This window comes from Phaenicophaeus curvirostris, chromosome Z (assembly GCF_032191515.1).
Source record: "Phaenicophaeus curvirostris isolate KB17595 chromosome Z, BPBGC_Pcur_1.0, whole genome shotgun sequence".
NCBI classification, from domain to species: Eukaryota; Metazoa; Chordata; class Aves; order Cuculiformes; family Cuculidae; genus Phaenicophaeus; species Phaenicophaeus curvirostris.
In genome coordinates, this window is record NC_091431.1 from 13,269,976 (window position 1) to 13,289,672 (window position 19,697).

The 19,697-nt window shown below is 38.5% G+C and overlaps 1 protein-coding gene across 4 annotated transcripts in view; it reads left to right on the forward strand.

Moving 5' to 3' along the window:
• Positions 1–19,105, forward strand: part of VCAN (versican) — a 112,867-nt gene extending 93,762 nt beyond the window's left edge. For all 4 annotated transcript variants that reach the window (XM_069880331.1, XM_069880334.1, XM_069880332.1 and 1 more), the window contains 3 exons: positions 15,986–16,130; positions 17,252–17,434; positions 17,909–19,105. In XM_069880331.1, coding sequence (XP_069736432.1) covers positions 15,986–16,130; positions 17,252–17,434; positions 17,909–18,039 — 459 coding nt within the window. In that variant the 3' untranslated portion in view covers positions 18,040–19,105. The remainder of the gene's footprint in view (positions 1–15,985; positions 16,131–17,251; positions 17,435–17,908) is intronic.
• Positions 19,106–19,697: the final 592 nt, after the last annotated feature.

Consider the following 19,697-nt stretch of genomic DNA (forward strand, 5'->3'; position numbering starts at 1 on the left):
GTTCTAGTCCCTGTGGCAGCTCTGCAGCTAGTATGGAAAAGCAGAGGAGATCTGTTAAGGAGATCTACCAATAACCTGTCAGTAAAAATTTTAGATGCTATTGATACCTCTTATGGCCTCAAAATAAGAAGAAAAGTCAGCAGGAGATGAAGAATGCTTTCTACCCACCTTTAACTAACCTAAATCAAAGAAATGATGGATACAGGAAATGACTGAGTTCTTTCCAGTTCAAAAGAGTCTTTTTTGTAAAAGAGAGAGGTGATTTATTGCTGTTTGACACCCATTGAAAAAGATTACATAAAAAATTAACTGGAACAAACCAAAGCTGGTTTTGCTGATCACCTTCCTTTCCAGCTGTGAATTCTTCTTAAAGCTGAAAGCATCTGGACACATATGCACATGCTCACACATGCACGCAATGATCACTGCTGCACGCCATGTGACTACAACTTTTGTAGAAAGACACCTGGAACAAAGCAAGCTTCATTTATTGGCATTTCATGTAAATAAACAGAGATTTGAAGTCCTCTAAAATGACTTGTAAATAAGCCATTTCTTAGGGAAACTACCATGTGTGGCAGGTGACAGCACAGAGGGGAAGAAAAAGATGATCAAACTTTTTGCAGCCTGACTGATTGCTCAGTGCATCCATGCTTACAGGATGAAAGTGGAAGTTTCATTTCATTGTTTTGTTTTGCCTGTCATCATGTATCTTTGGGGAGCATAAGGTGTGCCATAATCTTGAACTCTACTTGCTCTGGATGAGTTCATTCTATGTCTCCTGATGTGGCTTCTTATGCATCACAGACAGCAATAGGCAACCTTTATGAGTTTTTTAGATTTGGTTGAAGCTTGGTGGTGGTCCAGGCTGTCAGCGGAGGTTGATCAAGGAGCCTACTCTTCACTAAGGGATCCAGCATTAGTTGAGAGATAAATTTGGTCATAAATGTAGTGCCTGAAGGAGCAGTCGATCTTACAACATGAAATGCTAAATGAGAAACATGCTCATATATTCCAAAGATAAACTTGGTACAGCACTGAATGATGAATTCAAGAAACTTAATGTTAGGGCTGAGATTCTGTTTTTTAATTCAGTTTGCTGGGCAAATGTGGTATTAATTTTGTACTCTAACTTTCAATTGTAAGAAATTAAGATATCCTAGGAACAAAATAAGACCATCTGTCCAATATAATTCTCTTTGGATTGATCTTCTTTCCACTTTATTTTTCTTTTCTTTTTAACAACTTCCCTCTGTCTCTTCCTCCAGAAACATTTTAGGTGTCTCTTGAAATTATTTACGTTCATTGTTGCAATAGCTTTCCCTCATAACATACTCCATGTAGTTTCTGGATACCGTGGTTCTTAATAGTTTCCTCATTTGCTTCTTTTCCCTGTTTTTTAACTTTTTTTCATACTTTCCAACCACTTTTCTGGTTACAGTCATTTATCATTTCTCTAGTAATTAGTGAGATCAAAACCATTATTAAATATATGCATCTGATACATTTCCCTGAGAGCATCTTAAAATGCCAGTGAATTTGAATATTACGTAGGTTAAAAAATTATGTTGATTATGTACTTGCAAGTGAACAATAGTCATGGTAATGTTAAATGTATTAATATAATTTGTGATCATAAAAATCAGTATTATTACAGCAACACTTGGGTTAACTTGAATTTCTGAGACTAGAGGTAGCATTTGCATCTAGACAAAATCTAAATAGACTTGTCTTTTACTTATCAGGGTGCATCTGTGATGCAGATGTTTCTAACTTTGTTGCCCAGCTCCATGCTTTCTCCAGGATAATATTATCTATTTGCAGTTCTTGTGGCATAGAGAAAAATTTCTCAAGTTAGCTGAGGATTCCCCAAAATAAGAGTTTTCTTGGAGGTACTATAAAAAAGGTAATTTCAGCTTTCAGACAAATTGTGCACCTACAAGTGATGTGCATTCATCTTTATCTTGATACTTGTTTGAATTTTCTCCCAATAACAACTTGGTTTAATCTGAAAATCATGCTTACAAGATTTTCTTAGGATTGAAACAGAAAAAACAAATGAGCAGCAACAGCAAGACATATTATGAATGTAATTATTGGCCCAGTGCTGCAGTTAACTCAGTACTGCCCAGATGAAATAGGTGTGATACATTGTAGTGATTTCTCTTTCAGGAATTTTCTTTCTGAACCAAAAAACCCCCAACCCAACCCTAGAACTAGGACTCATTGAACCATAGGCTCTGCCACTGGAGATTATGGAACAAACTTTGGAATACTTTGGTACTCATTTTCCCTTGGACATAAGGAAACCCACAACTTAAATATTCATTATGTTGAAAGGAAATCTTTTTTCCCAGGTGTTTGCATGTATTTTATTAGCAATTTCTGGAAAAGGGATCAAATACTAATTTTCTTTGCACCTAAAAGGTATTACAACCAATGAATTCAATTAAAGGAAATTAGTAATTTTTTGACATTTTCAGCTCATGCAAAGCTATGTTTTTTCCAGACTTTTTAAAAAATGAAGCTATGTGCCAGCCACCTTTAAACATGATAGTTATGAAAAGAGGGTATGTGAGTTTCTTAGTGACAGCCAACGAATGTACTAAAAAGTGCACTTGACACAGTTTTTAACTACAGCAAGTCATTGAATACACATGCCCATATGCAGCACTGGCATATGAATCTTGTGCTGTTTCACTTCCATTGGCTCTCAGAGTGTAAGGTGGCTTTTTCTTGAGCATATTTCTTGTCAATTCCCATGAGGTAGGGGTGCTAAACTTTCCTTTGTAATTGGCCTAGTAATATGAGAAAGCTTAAATTCTTAAAATCCTGTAGAAAGTACTGGTAGCTAGCAATTCATCAAAACCAGCAGCAGTCAAAAAACGCCCCTCTATTCCTGTGCATGTTTTTCATCTATCCACTGGAATTTATGTTTAACGTGCAAAAACAATGCCAATAAGCAAGTCTTGGAATAAATGAAGAATGATCTTGTATATAGATGCTTTGATACTCAGGGTTCCCAAAGGAAAATTTTGGTGTCTTGAATAACAAAGCAAGTACAATCAGATTCAGTGAGAAAGCAAGCAATAGTATTTAAAACTTTTTGTCCACATGACATTTGCCAAGATCTATGTTGAGTCTGCCTGTTTTCCTTAACAAGATTAAGACAAGTAAAGTTATCCTAACAAAACAGAAATGGACACACTCCTAAATCATAGTATTGTTGGGTCTGTTCATGCAAAGAGGACCTGAGGCTTTTTGATCTACCTCTCTGAAGTTTTTGATGTCTAGTTATCTCTGTGCTTTCAGAAGAATTTAGTGGATTTATTTCTTGATTGCGAAGTGGTTTTTGATTTAAAACTTCTCAGTAGTTTCCTGCCTTTCAGGCAGAATGGCATCATCTTGATCAATGGATTGGGTTGAGTAAAACCTCACCATCTCCTCGTAACAGATGCTTTTTCAGCGTACTGTACACACTAAGTCCCAAATATAGACAGGCACTGAAAAGTGCAAAATAACATGAATAATGTAGGTGGATCATACATTTCATGCCCTCAAGTTTAATTGTCAGTCCAGCTGCTACTTTTTCATAAACAAATTACTTTTCAGGTAAATGATATTTCATCATACTGGATTTTATTGCCCAAACCAGTTTGCTTATATTTGTCTTTCTTTTTGAAGTTTCTTTGAAAAACAAATTGGGAGCTTCTTGGCTAAGGTCAGAGCATATCTTCAGAGGAGCTCCCTGGCTAAGATTAGGCTACCTTGTGCAATATGCAGAACAAAATAAGCCATAATTACACTATACTGTGGAATCCATTGCTGGCCACTCGTATGAATCTCATTTGTTTTAAGTTGTTCCTGTTCTCTCCCTCCTTCTTTTTCTTTTTTATTTATTTTTCTGATTTTTAAAGAATTTTTCAGTGTTTCTGGTGGTTGGGAGAGGTGGATTCATGTTCTGGAGCTGATGATTCTCATGAAAAACACTTTGGCAGCATCAACCATTCATTTCTTATATATCAAGGGAAACAAGCTCATTGCAGCTGTGTTAATACAACATAAAAAGTGAACACTCTTTCAGGAAGCCTAGATCCTCACTTTGTGGTGCAAGTACAGTGAAACCTGGAGATTAGAGTCCACTGCTACAAGCTTGTACTTGGAATACCAACAACATCTGAGATAACATGGATCAGTAGGAAGGGAATTTTTAGGCTGCAAACTTCAGATAGTTTTTCTGAAAGGTGGAGGTAGTGAGAGCAGGTACAGAATTATGTTCAGAGAACTTAGAATCATAGAATCACAGAATAACCAGCTTGGAAGAGACCCACCGGATCATCGAGTCCAACCGTTCCTATGAAACACTAAACCATGCCCCTCAGCACCTCGTCCACCCGTGCCTTAAACACCTCCAGGGAAGGTGACTCAACCACCTCCCTGGGCAGCCTGTTCCAGTGCCCAATGACCATTTCCATGAAAAATTATTTCCTAATGTCCAGCCTAAATTTCCCCTGGCGGAGCTTGAGGCCATTTCCTCTTGTCCTGTCCCCTGTCATTTGGGAGAAGAGGCCAACACCCTCCTCTCTACAACGTCCTTTCAGGTAGTTGTAGAGAGCAATGAGGTCTCCCCTCAGCCTCCTCTTCTCCAGGCTAAACACCCCCAGCTCTCTCAGCCATTCCTCGTAAGACCTGCTCTCCAGCCCCCTCACCAGCTTTGTTGCTCTTCTCTGGACTCGCTCCAGAGCCTCAACATCCTTCTTTTGGTGAGGGGCCCAGAACTGAACACAGGATTTGAGGAGCGGCCTCACCAGTGCCGAGTACAGAGGGAGGATAACCTCCCTGGACCTGCTGGTCACGCCGTTTCTGATCCAAGCCAAGATGCCATTGGCCTTCTTGGTCACCTGGGCACACTGCTGGCTCACGTTCAGTCCGCTGTCAACCAACCCCCCCAGGTCCCTCTCCTCCAGGCAGCTTTCTAGACAGACTTCTCCTAGTCTGTAGCACTGCATAGGGTTGTTGTGCCCCAAGTGCAGGACCCAGCACTTGGCCTTGTTAAACCTCATGCCATTGGACTCTGCTCAGCAGTCCAGATCCCTTTGCAGAGCCTCCCTACCCTCCAGCAGATCGACACTTCCACCCAGCTTAGTGTCGTCTGCAAACTTGCTAAGGGTGCCCTCAATGCCTTCATCCAGGTCATTGATAAAGACATTGAACAGGGCTGGACCCAGCACTGAGCCCTGGGGACACCATTTGCAACTGGCCTCCAGCTGGAGTTAACTCCATTTACCCCCACTCTCTGGGCCCGGCCATCCAATCAGTTTTCCACCCAGGAGAGTGTGCACCTGTCCAGGCCAGAGGCTGACAGTTTCCAAAGCAGAATGCTGTGAGAAACTGTGTCAAAGGCTTTACTGAAGTCCAGGAAGACCACATCCACAGCCTTTCCCTCATCCAGCAGCCGAGTCACTTTGTCATAGAAGGCGATCAGGTTAGACCTGCCTTTCGTGAACCCGTGTTGACTGGGCCTGATGACCTGGTTCTCTTGCATGTGCTTCATGATAGCACTCAAGATCACCTGCTCCATGACTTTCCCTGGCACTGAGGTCAGACTGACAGGCCTGTAGTTTCCTGGGTCCTCCCTGCGACCCTTCTTGTAGATGGGCACAACATCAGCCAGCCTCCAGTGCAGTGGGACTTCCCCAGTCTTCCAGGACTGTTGGAAGATGATGGAGAGGGGTTTGGCCAGCACATCCGCCAGCTCCTTCAACACCCTTGGATGAATCCCATCTGGCCCCATAGACTTGTGGCTGTCTAGTTGGGCTAGCAAGGCTCTGACCACCTCCTCTTGGATCATGGGAGACTCATTTTGCTCCTCTAGCTCTTGCAGCACTTCAGCATTTTTAGAGCTTCATAATTCATTACTTCTTGGAAGTCAAGCCAGTTATTGTTTGATTACATTGATAAATGCAAAAGCCAGAAGAAAATAATATAGGATTTTAAAAAACATGGTGTTTATCTCTGCTTTTCTTCTATTGTCATGCTGAAAATGCCAGCAAATAAAACTCTCTAAGACTCATTTCGGAGCCATAGAAAGCAAGCATCCTTTATCACGCCTGGGCAACATGTGGGAGTGATGTCCATCAATCGTGTGTAGCGAGACAAAGGCTAGTTACAGAATATGTTTCCCACTTACATGCATATGTATGAATTTTCCCATAAATCTTATGTATATTCTATTACTTTCCAAGGTCTAATTTTAATGTTATGAAACTTCACAACAGTCAGAACTCTCACTAATTTGGAGCTGGCTCCAGCTCTCTCCTTGACCTTGCCATTGAGATAAGACGAAAACACCAAACAGAGGTGATTACAAAAGAAGAGACATCTGTTCAGCACAGATCGCACTTCACACAAGGCATTATCATCTCCAAAGAAACAACAATGTCTGGGAAACACTGTTTGAAAGAAAACATGCTATCAGAGGGATATTCTGTCTAACTTTCAAAAAACCACAACTGCTTAGACAAAACTTAACTGTACTATAGCATAAATCATATATTCCACTTAGCAATATTTCACTTTGCGAAGTTTCAACATATTCCACATGTTGTATCAATTGCAGTGTAGTTCTAGAGCTTTACTGTTGGCATTTGGTGTGGGAAAGCATTAGTTTTTCTCTGATATATATTCTACAGGGGAATGAAAATGGCTATATGTAAGATTTTGTTTACATTTAAAAACTACAGATTCAAAATTATTCTTAAGCTTTCCTGTAGACTTTTCTCCCAGTATTTCTCTGATAGTGAGCAACACTTTAGGGGTGAATCATGGACAGTCTTCACCCTACAATTAGCATAACAATCTCTAAGCGATACAAACATTTGGGAAAATCACAATGATACAGGAGGAGAAAGCAAGGCTGAAATACTCACACAGCTGTGTGAAAAGAGGAATTTGTCCATGTCTACTTGGATGTTTGGATACTTTAAATCTGATGTATTACAAACTACAAAATAATAAAACTTGCATTATCAGTGGACACATGCAATAACTGGCTTGATCACAGAAAGAGTGAACACAATGTGTTGTTTGAAAATATCTTAGGAAAACCGAATTTAAATAATTCATTTAGTTCTTTGAATAGAAACTTTTACAGCTGTAAAACACACCCATCCAAATAGAAAAAATCTGGTGTTGTTTTTGGCAGCTTCTCCATTGTATTTGGATTGGTGGTGTTTTACTGTTAAGGATCCTTGTGAGCAGGCACAGCAGTAAAGGAGTCCTTTGGAGCTATTCATGTTATGGATGAAGCACATATAGCTACTTAGGGTTGCGCCTTGGGCCTCCATCTCACAAGGGGACTTATTCATATCCTTTGGAAAATACTGTTGATAATTAGTGCTTTGTAGGTTGGTGAGCTCACTCCCATTACATAAGATTAGTGCTGTAATAAGGAGCTGGCTAGTGTCTGTGGCCAGATTGTCTGTCACTAGGAGAATGCTGCCAGTGGGAAAGCAGTGGGGCATATTGCCACTTTTAAAACTGTCCAGAGACTCTGCATTAGTTTTTCTTCCCTTTAGCATAGGAACATTTACGCTTTGTTTTTTGCAATGTGTTTCTGGACCTCAGGTTGTCAGTGTTAGGAAGCTGTGTCAAAAAAAAAAAAAAAAAGAAAAAGAAAATAAGACAAAATAAACGAGAAGTTTAATTCTGCCAAAATTTAAACCCTCTCTTTTCCTTCCATTATTGTTCAGTGAATCAGAATGCTTTAACTTGAGCAAATCTGTAACTGCACCCCTCTCAGAAAGACTAACTTTGTTGAACACAAAAACCTTCAAAAGGCATGGAGTATTGTAGGGAAGGAGCCTGCCTCTGAGGGTTAAATAAAGCAAACAAAATAAAAAGTACTGTAGTCAGCTGCAAACAAAAAGCTCATTGTGCCCATGTCCCACAGGATTCTTGGAGAAGGAAATTTTAAATCTACCAAATGTTTTGGTTTTGTGCTGCAGTCAGTCATTACAGCTTCTTTTTTAGATGCTGATTTGACCTGCACTTAAATAGAGGAGAACTATATAATGTTATTAATGACAGGTATATTTTTAGTTCAGTATGTTGCAGACAGTGAGGAGGGCCTCTTGGACAAAGTGGGGTTTTGTCTTATATTTAGCAGGGGGGTCAACAGTTACTTCAGAGTCTCATTACAGCTGGCTCTGGGCTAAAACTCTTGGACAGCTTCAAACCTGCAGTGATTGTTAACATAAATGACAAAGTGCAAGATTTTCAGTGGTTCTCATGGCAGTTGTGCACAAGAAGAATATGTCACCTCATGCAATTTCAACTGAGTTGGCAATACATACTTATCTTGGTGTGAGTCTCAAAGAACATGCACTATACGAAGCCAAAATTTAACACCCTACCATACTTTTCTTCTTCAGTAAAACATCTGGCCATTAGCAATACAGTTTCACTAATTCTCTTTACCACTCATTTTTCAATCGCTGTGCAAAGATGTCTTCTGAAAACCCATTACACACCAAACACTGACAAAATTGAACTACGCAGTGTGTGAACCATTATGAAAATTATTACTTTAAGATGAACTGATACAGAGCAGATAAAGTCAATGGAGTTGTTTCCACTGGCTTTAATTAGCTTTTAAAGAGTTAATAAAATGATACTTTTTCTGAAAAATCACTGCTTTGGAACACTCCATCTGTGTTTTATAGTGAGTACACATTGCCATCTAGTGGGAGCTTCTTATCATGCTTAGTGGAGTCTACTGCTCATAGAAAAGTTGTACTTCAGTTCTGTTTTAAGAAAAAAGTCAGAGCAAGTTGCCTGCTCTACCACATGATCAACTCCCCACTAACGATAGGATTTATAGTGCTTTTATGTTCCAGCTTCATCATCTAGCATTTTTTGTTTCATTTGTATTCCTCAGGTTTCTCTCCCAAATTATTTATATTTATATATTTTTTTATTATTTATCTTACTGCTTATTCAATCTGCATTCGGTGCTTGTGGATATTTATGGATATATGTGAATCTATGTTATTCAGTCCTTTTTTTGCAAGCTGTTGCCTAGGAAATCAAAGGGTTTTTCAGTATATACAGCACAGCTCTGTTAAAAAAAAAAACAAAATCCAAACCCAAACAAACAAAAAGCCAAAACCTTTCAAGTATAATCTTTCACAGCAAAGCTCCTTCTAGGAGTTTGTCTTGCTCACAGTGCAACTCTGTAATAGGAAGTGTTGGGTGCCTGCCTGATCCAAATCCTGCCAGTTTCCCAAACCTCACACAAATAAAGCCCAGATTAAGAGCCTGAGGGAAGCCATTCAACTATGATCTAAAAAACAGCAGGATCTCGACATGTTATTTTTGTGTGTACTTGTAGATAAGTTTACATATAGCAGTTGTCTTCAAATTTACTAGGAATTTTCCCAGCAAAGACTTATCAACATACTTAGCTTGGTCTCTCCTTCAACTAGTTATTTCAGTTTGCATCTGAATTGTGTGTGTGACCTACTCTACAGGGTTTAGGGTGCCACCTATGTTTTTAAAGCAAGGTATATGCTTATCTACTCAATGAATGGAGTTTTTAATCTCAGGAATGCTTTTGATGAGTTCTGTCAGACTGCTTCCATTCATAGAATTAAACAGAAAAATTCTTAGTAGGGATGGGGTGAAATTAAATGAAACAGAGCCTCTGCTAGAAGGTAGTTTTTTGTCTTTCCCAATGTATCAATGAGTTTAAATGCTAGGTCAACTTAATGAAAGTATTTCAGACATTGCCAAATCTTCACAGTAATCTGTCTCAAAGGAAATTAAATCCCTTTCAAACTTCCCGTGAGTGTCTCATGTAACAGAATCAGTGCTTTATAACAGCATGAGCCACAGATGAGGGTTTTCTGAACTATTCTATATCCTTATTGTAACCTTGTACTGATCTTGTTGCAGTTCAGCCAAGGTATAAAACTGGCTAATTGTCAGGACTTATTGGAAGTGACATGTAATTTTCAGTTAAGCTATCCAATTATAACAGAACCTCCACAGTGAAGGACTTGGTCAGGGGATTTCCTGATAAAGGTTTCTAAAAATTTGTCTACTGTTGTGAAAAAAGTGTATTCCTGTTCTTAGCAGAGTTACGAGGTGAAAAAAGGAGTAATAGTCAGTAAGCTTTGCAGTGATTTCTGTTTGTTTATTGATAAATACCAGGCAGGAAATGTTGCTTCACTTTAAGATGAAATGTCACAGAGAAAATCTAGTCAGTCAGTCCCTAAATCTTTCGTTGTTTTTATAACTTGCCTCATTGGTCTTGCATTAAGAAACAATCAGATATGGAAGCAGCCAGAATGAAAGAAAGTAGAAATTCCATTGGAAATAACGATTGCCCAAAAGTACCAAAACAGGTTTGCACTTTAAGCTTATTTAAACATGCTGAAAGCATGCTTCCTTTTCACAGAGGAAGTATTAACCCTGTAACTTTAAATAGATGTATTTCAGGTAAATAATTTCCTATCTTTAGTTACATACAAAAGATTATTGACCTTTACACAAAAAGGTGGTCAAGCAGTTAAGTTTTGTTTGCATGGGTTGTTTGTTTTCTTGTGCTTCATTAAACACAGTGCTTGTTGACTCTTTTAGATGTAAAATCCAAGTGATTGATCTCAGCCACTTGGTGTGTCTGTTGGAGGTAAAGGAAGAATGAAACTTCCAGATGAGAGTCACAAAGCTGAGATACTGCTTACTCATGGGTTCACCTTGGCAGTGCAAACATCCGCAAGAGCTGAGTGGATTACTCATTAATAAGGAAAAGAGTCCCTTGAATAAGGCTGGTTATCTGAAAATTTAAATAACAAATCTCCCACGAGGGAGGATCTTGTTCTTGACGGGAAGGCTATACTCATTCAGTTTAATTAGCAGCTATCTGGATGAGCAAAAAGTAGTGACTAGCTGCTTTACAGCTCTTGCTATAATCCTGGCTTTCTTACATTTTATTTACGTGAAAAGTCAGCCTGTCACCCAACTGGCAGATTGTCGCTGTGAGTAAATTCAATGCTATATAAGGAAATCATCCCCAAAAATGTGGGACTTAAAATATCTTCATGGGCTCCTGCAATCATCATATCCAAGCTCCTCCTGTGAGGCAACAGAATAAAATGTCACTGTTTTACAGATGGAATCAGCCAGCCAAAAGTATTGTCTAATGCCACGTAGGAAGCCTGAAGAACTGAACCCCATTTCAGCTGCAGCTCTAACCCATGGACCGTCTACCCTCTTTCTGCAGGAAAATTTTCAGTGCTCCTTAGCAGAGAAAGCTAGAATGAGTAAATCCAATGTGTCAATGTGGGCTTTACTTTCAACAGAAAGACTATACAAGAAAGACTAATTAATTATTATGGTGGAATTCAAGGCATAAAGAGGATAGCAGGAGCTCCATTTACTAGGCTGAAGTGATGGTAAGACAGACTAGTGGTGTGGCTCCTGAAGGACCAAAGGCATGTATAGGGACCAAGGGCTAGGTCCTGCAGTTACCTGATGCACAGAAGCATCAGTTTTTTTATTACAAAACCCTAGTGTCTTGCCATTAAGGATGCTTATAGCTTTTCAGAGTGACTGGTGCAGTGGTGTCTGCTTGAGCCTGAGGTTTGCGCTTCCAGCCCTCACTCCTCTGCACTGGTTTGAACTTCCTTCTCCCTAGCTACCTCAGCAAAGCATGCTTCATAGCTGGAGCAGAAAAGTGTTGTGAGCCAAGCTTCCTTTGAAGTACGTCTTGAGTCATGTACATAGATAGGATTATATGTCCTAAAATGTGTACAGTCTGGAAGTGCTTTACATTTTAATCCACAGCAAAACCTCATATGTGTTATAGTAATTTTGCTTAAAACTAGGGTAGTAGTTTTTATGTCCCTCTGTGTGACCACTCAGTCCAAGTGTTTCTGCTGAGTACTAAAAAGGTTGTAGCAGCTTTTCTTCCGTGTATTAACTTAACATTTGAATCTATTTATATTTTCAAAAATATAAGTCATATCTTATGAATGATAGAAGTGTAAGTATTACTAGAGCTGTTGATTGAAGCTTGATTGTTGGCAAAAGGCTGTCTTGAGCTTTATCAATTCAGACATTGTGCTCCTTAGTGAGGTTTCACTGGTCTGCTAAGACAATAATAGTTTACTTGAAGATATAACCTAGCAGCAGGGTGGCTGGAACAATGCCAATAGTTTTTGGCTCACCTGTGAATATGGCTGATCTTTTCTGGATGTGATCTTAGAAACCAAACAAACCTGAATGGTACATGTTGCCAAGGAATGAAGTTTGGTTTTTTTCCTGTCTGTACAATATGCTTTTCTAAAAGACAGTAATACATTGAAATATAAGGATCTTAAATGGCATAGCCACTTCAAAAAGGGCATCTTGACCAGGATAAGGCAATGTTTCCCAGCAGAACAAATATAACGTGAGTATTTTAGATGATTACTACACTTATTGCAAGGGTAGATCAGTCTTTATGCTTAGCACATTTGGTATGAAAGATTATAAGTGATACCTTTGAAAACAAGCAGCACAAATCAGTATGTGACTTATAGGATTTATTTATTTCTAATTTATTTATGATATAGCTTTACTGGAAATAGTGCAGTCATCCCTAATTTACTCTAGTGTAACTGAAAACCAGAATCATGCTCATGGTCATGCAAAAATATAATCTGTAAGAGGAAAGTAAAATATTAGTTTATTTGACTAGCAACTTACTCCGCTCAAACTGTGAGAATATTTTTGTATCATTATCCCACTATCAGTGGCTAAATAAGGAATTGAAAAACTACAGAAAAGCTGGGTAGAGACATAAGAAAGCATTTCAGCAGTCTGGAACTTCCTCTGCTAAGCAATTCTGGCACTAAAACCAAGCAAAATCACTTATTCAGCCAAAATAAATCTGTACAATGATGATATCAGATGTGAGGTAACGGCAAGTCATGCTGGAGGATATCAGACATTCTTGAATAAACCTCAGGGCGTAGATATAACCCTTTGCCATTACACTGCAGCACTGCCAGCAAACCAAACACAAATTCTGGAGTCGTTGTGGCGAGGCAAGTAAGAGCATACGGAGTCTATGTGTTTAAAGTGGGAGCTGGCAAGCTGCTGAGAACCTTCGGCTAACATGCTCCCAATGGCCGTTAATTGTCCTCAGTTCCCACACTGATCCATATGGAAGCAAATAACCCTTTAGTACCATTTCCACTAGCAACAGCTGCAAGGCTTGTCAAAATCTTTCCTTTGCCGTCAGGGTATCATTGATCAAACTTTCCTACCACTAAACTGACTGGTTTTTTTTTTTTTTTTCTGAGAACTCATATGTCTGGGCATATTCTTGAAAGTGATTGGATTGCCTCATCTTAAGATGTTGCTCCCCATCATCTGAGCAGTGTAACCAACCCCATGTATTCTCATAACTTAAATTATCAAATCTTACTTTTCATTTGAGTTGGGAAGTAAGACATTCAGAGCTGAAAGTGAGAGGTGATTACTTCTTTCTGCTTGCCCTACCTCCGCAACGCTCTGATGGACTTCCCTGCAGTGCAAGTGAAACGTACATGATTCTTCCTTCAATGGATTGTACACAGTGCATTTGAAGGTACATCACAGGCCACTAGGCAGAGGAGATGGAGCAGGTATCTGGGGAAGCACCTTTAGCAAGCCTAAGCGTTCAGTGCTGGCCAGCCCTGGTTTAGAAGGCAGTAGCTTTCTATGTTGTGGTAGCATGAACTTTTTTGATTGGATTCCTTCATCTTTAACCAGTTCTGCTGTAAAATGATGCTAGACCTTTGGCTCAGAAGCCATTCCAAAATACTCTTTTGGAAAAGGGGTCTTGGAGCACATCAAGTTACATTGATTCACACTGTGCAAGGGCATATTCCTTCCTCCTTGTTTTCCTTCTTTCTGGCTCAGAAGCTATGCACAGAGCTTGCTTTTCTTTTTACTCTAGGTGTTGCAGAAAGCCCTGCACACGGCAGATCCAATTTGACTCATATGTATGGTATTGGCTTCTGTGTTTGCAAGACCCACTCTGTGATTTATAAGCTAGTTTGAAATGCTGAATACTGGACTTGAGTAAAGGAGTTGGTGTATATTGTAGCTTAGGACTATTAAACACTGAAACATTGAGATGGATTTAAGTTAGTTTCACATAAAAAAGGGGGATGTTTTATTAGAAGCAAAAAATTCAGTGCAGAATAAGTCTATTTAGACCACGTTGTTAAATTGCTGGATAATTAAAACCTATGAAGGGTAAGGTGACACTTGGTAGGAAAAGTTTTAAGTATTTAACTAATTTTTTTTCACAGTTTGATTAATTGTAAGGTAAATACTACTTGTGTGGGGTATGCTAACTTTATTTCTAGAATGTGTTCACCCAGACGGTGAATAGTGATTATTTCATGAAGTTAAAGAAATAGAAATCTAAACTTTTATGATATTTATATGGGCCAGCTCTTGACAGAGATGTGAGCACTAAGGAAAATATAAGCACTGTAGAAACTGTGTCATTTTGACCATAGAAGGGGCTAGCTGCCTGGTTAATATCTGGTATTTATGTGAATTCCAGTTCTTTCAGATAGCTATTTTTATCCTTCATCAAATTCTTCTTGGAGTGACACAACAGAAATCCGAAAGAAAATCACTAAGAATAGTTTCTCAAATTGTCTCTTGCTTTTCTTTACATAACATAATGCAAATCTCGAAACACTTCGTTTGTGTTCACGATGAAAAACAGTGGGATAAAGATTATCCCATCTCTGCTGACTGCAAAGACCGTAGGCTATATGTTGCCTACCAGGGACTATGGCATAGACTTCAAATAAGACTTCAACTTTGCTTCTATTTTTCCTGCTTATTGATTCAAAAAGAGACCAAATCCTGCCTAGTTTTCATCTCAAAGTGACACCATGCATGATGAACTTAGTCATGCTTGAAGGAATGAATTCTACAGTGTGATAAATGCAGGTTTAGCCCATCAATAGAGCTGTGTGTACTTTTTGTATGAACATATATTTAGGTAGATGTAGAGCTTAAATCTGCAAAGCTGTGCAGCTAAATAAGTGCAAACCTGCATGTAGCCAGCTTGAATAACAAAGAATGAAGCCTGCCCAACTCGATATGGCAGATGTGTCTCAGGTGTGGGACTAAGAAATATTTTTTTTCCTAAAAATACTTTTTAGCTGTTTGAAGGCTCTTTGGTTCATTTTTTTTTGTCACGTTCCAACAATCAGATTTCTATTTCTACAACTATTGTACCAGTTTCTGGTTTTATTCATACATATTCATAGATATCTGGATTAGTTTTTCTACAGAGGGCAGAATTTGGATCAAAATTTCTAAAGCTGGGAAGCTGCTGTATATGCTCAGTCTGCCGCCTAGGCCTTTCTAATGGAAATATAAGTCTGCAATGATCTGGGGCACATTCTGACACCTTCACTTGTTTTGCACCTAATTTTGTACATCATCCCATCGAATGACTTCATCAAATGAGGTCAGAGAATAAATAGGAGCCTGAGAAGTTAGCCTGCAATTGCCACTTAGTAGAGGTGAACTAATGAGAGTTACGGGTTATTTACTGCATTTCCTTACATTCCACTTCATGTCTGTCTATGTAGGAAAGACTGTGTTTTAACTTACTTAGGATAAGATTTTGCTTGTGCTGAGTTGTATCACTTTGTTTTGTTCACCTGACATCAGTTTACAGTAAGTGAGAAGTTAGACCAGAATATTTTTCCTATTGAGATAATCTGTTAAGAGAGTGGGAGGATGTTATAAAGCTAGTTTTGCTTAGTTTTTGTTTAACAGCCTGAATCAAACAAATGATATTGCACTTCACCCAAGGTGATATTGCACTTCACCCAAGGTAATATTGTGTGTTCTTCTGTACAATGGAATGTAAATATACTCTAGCTCTGTAAATAATGGTTTTGCTCCTTTTTTTCTGCAGCAATATGAGAACTGGCGGCCAAACCAGCCAGACAGCTTCTTTTCTGCTGGAGAAGACTGTGTTGTTATAATATGGCATGAGAATGGGCAGTGGAATGATGTGCCATGCAATTATCACCTTACTTACACCTGCAAGAAAGGAACAGGTATAGACATTCCAATAAAAATAGCATAATTCCCTAAATTCCCGACGTATAAGGTTAAAATTACAAATTTCAGCTGATTTATGGTGACAAGTACAGTGAGGCTTAACTGAATTAGACTCACAAAGCCTTCCTTTGTCTATATCCACATATTATATCTCTACCTAATCTGTTCTTGAGTCAGGCACAAAAGTGTACACAATAGAAACCCTTGGTTAAAACCAGGCAAATTTCTTCTTAGGTACAGATCTTGGTAAAGGAGGTCTTTATATACCTGGCAGGCTTGCTTTACTTCCATGCCATGAAAATATTGCCTTCTTTATTGGAATGATATCACGGTGAAGTATGTGGGCACTCAAAGCAGGCAGCTGACTGCCAGTATGTGGTTAGCTCTTCAGCTTCTGTCATGTATATTTTTCACTCATCAAATAATGTGGATCTTTGTCTTCCTGTTTTTCAAACCCATTATTTTCATGGCACCACTGGAATCTGAAAAGCCCATTTGGTTTATACACTGTTAGAGCTGATACTTGGAGGAAAACTGCCCGTTAGTGGGAGCTGTACAGCAACACTTCAGCAGCTGCCTCTGTATAAAGTAAAAGCTAAGAATCAGCCAAAACCTTGTGTGCACTCCATTGCCCCCAATTAGTGTTTATAACTTTTTGTTAACGTGTTCTCCGGGCCTTGATGGATCCATCAGTTTTAACTGTTTTTAAATAGTCTTATCATTGAGGAAGACATGAGAAGCAGCATTGAAAATGAAACCTTTTTCTTAAAAGCATGTAATAACCTCACTGACTTTAAGATTTTACAGATTCCCAGTGAAAATCACTTCTTTGTGTGAATATGCCAACCTTTTTGGCTCAAATTTACATCAGAATTTTTTTAAAAAAGCAATACTAACCATACTATATGCTGTTCTCCAAATTTCATCATTACTGTATGTGATTCACAAGACTGGAGAACTACAGAAAAGATTGATCTTGCTGTAGTTATTTGGATGTGTCTCTTGGGAGTCTTAACTGAGGTCACTTGACATCTTGCCTTAGGAAGTGTTTAGAGATCAGTACCATATTCAGAAGTGCACTTACGAACTGGTGTTTTGGGTTCTCTCTTTCTTTCAGTTGCTTGTGGTCAGCCTCCTGTTGTGGAAAATGCAAAAACCTTTGGCAAGATGAAACCTCGTTATGAGATCAACTCCCTTATTAGATACCACTGCAAAGATGGCTTCATCCAGCGTCATATTCCAACCATCCGGTGTCAAGGGAATGGAAGATGGGATATGCCTAAAATTACTTGCATGAATCGTGAGTTCTTTAAAAGCAAACCAGTGCTGGATCAGAAACAACAGGCTAATTTAAGATCAATAAGTAATGAGCATATATTTTAAGAGAAGTGCTTATCTGGTATGACAGATTATGACAGTGATACTGCTCACTCTGTCTGTAGGAAAAACATCAGGTTTCCAAAACTAATGAAAATGTTCCTTTTCTGTTTTTACAAAAGCTACTAGGATTCTTTTCAAGTAAACCACCACTCTTACGAAGTCCCTGAAATTAATGTGTTTCTAGTAACTCTAACAATTCTTTCTGCAACTGTGGTTTAACTATGTGTAAGAGACACTTCTCCTATCTGTAACATGATTATCGTACCAGTTAATTATTTATTAAGACTCTAATTGATCAAGAACAAATGGAACTGTAATGTGAAGCGTAACTAGCCCACACAGTGTTAAATAATTTTGGATTAAAATTTCCCTTTTTTCCTTCTTCTCATCACAGCATCCACATACCAAAGGACTTACTCTAAGAAATACTACTATAAACATTCTTCATCAGGAAAAGGAACATCGTTAAATTCATCAAAACACTATCATCGCTGGATTAGGACGTGGCAAGACTCAAGGCGCTGAGAGCTAAATGGTGAATTGGGATTTCCACCATTTCAGCCAAAGTCATAACTTTCTGTGCCTTTTCTATCACTTATAGGAGTATTATCAAATTGTTTTGAAACTATGGACTGCGGTATTCACAATGCGTTTTGCAAAAATATGGTGTTTATCAGAAAATTTTTAAAAAATGAGAAGTGCTTATGGGGATAAAAGGAAACCATTTCCAGCCTATAAAGTTTATTACTTTTCTATATGCCAACGGTGTGGACCATTTTATGATATATACCAGCCTTCTGCAATATTTAAACAGCTCAATTTTAGCACCAATGAAAATGTAAATAAGATGATTTTAATGTTGTTTAATTGTATGTTGTTTTTAAAATCCTGTATATAAAATGAAAAGTCACACTAATTTCAGGCATATTTATGGTTAGAACGGCCTCAGAGGTCTTCAGTCATTTATGACGTTGTTTTTATGCTGTTTACCTAGGCTGGAAATGGTTGAAAGAGCTTCACTGACTGAAATTTGCTATTATCAGGTGAAGATAAACACATAAGTTACATGATTTTTTTTTTTTTAATGGGAACTGTGCCAATTCCCCTCCAAGGTACAGTTTGTGTCCATGTGATGCAAAGTCTAGACAGAGCACAAAAAAGTGGCATGAAGCATGAACTAGGGACTGGAATGTAGAACTTTTCTTCTGCTCTCCGTTTAAGCTTCACAATTCATGAGAAAGGACTGCATGGAGGAGTTGTGTGTGACAAGGAGAGCCTGTAAAAATCCAAGTGCTAATACATTAACTTTATCAACCAGGGCCACATTTTTGAAAAGAAAAAGGAAAAAGAAAAAAAGGAAAAAAATTACTTTCACAACATTAACCACAACATCTATATTACAGGTCTCTGCATCCTGAAATGGAGAAAGACCTGGTGTTTGGGGGATTTTTTTTGTAAAAAACAAACAAAAATCAAAAAAGTAAATAATGTTGTATATATAACCATTTTTTAATCTTTTTATAAAGTAATGAATGTTCGTGTATGAATGCTGCAGCTGTGAAGCGTACATAAATAAATGAAGTAAGCCATACTGATTTAATTTATTGGATGTTATTTTACCCATGCAAGTAAGATTAAAAGAGCTCGCCGGTGCAGTATTAGCCCCTGAGCTCCACTTTTGGAACCATCTTTCAGTTCAACTGCAGTTTCCTTGAAGAACAAAATTCCTGCTAAACAGGATCACTTGTTTGCAGTTAGATGGGTGAGAACTGTGTGACTTACGGAAGAATCAGAATCTTGGCTTTCTAGGAAGAAGTGTGTGCACAAAGAGATTATAGGTTGTAGTCGGTGCAGTGTGTACGTAGGAGTTTTCTATTACGATTTCTTACCCTGGTCAGCTCGATGATTGACCTGGATGTGTACAGTAGGTGTAGAAGGCAACATTTGAAATGACCTCTCCACAGAAAGGACTGCTATTTCTGCAAAGTGCCTTGCACACCTTCGGGCACAGGACAAAAGAAAAAAAAAGTGAAAATAAAGAACAGTAAGTTCCCAATGGTAATACTTTCAAAACTAACATTATGAGTACAAACACAGATGGGAGGTTTATGCCTTTGTGTTAGTGTGGGGATATGATTCAAAAAGTTGAAAGGGAAAAGAAAAGAATTGAAACTCGGCCAACA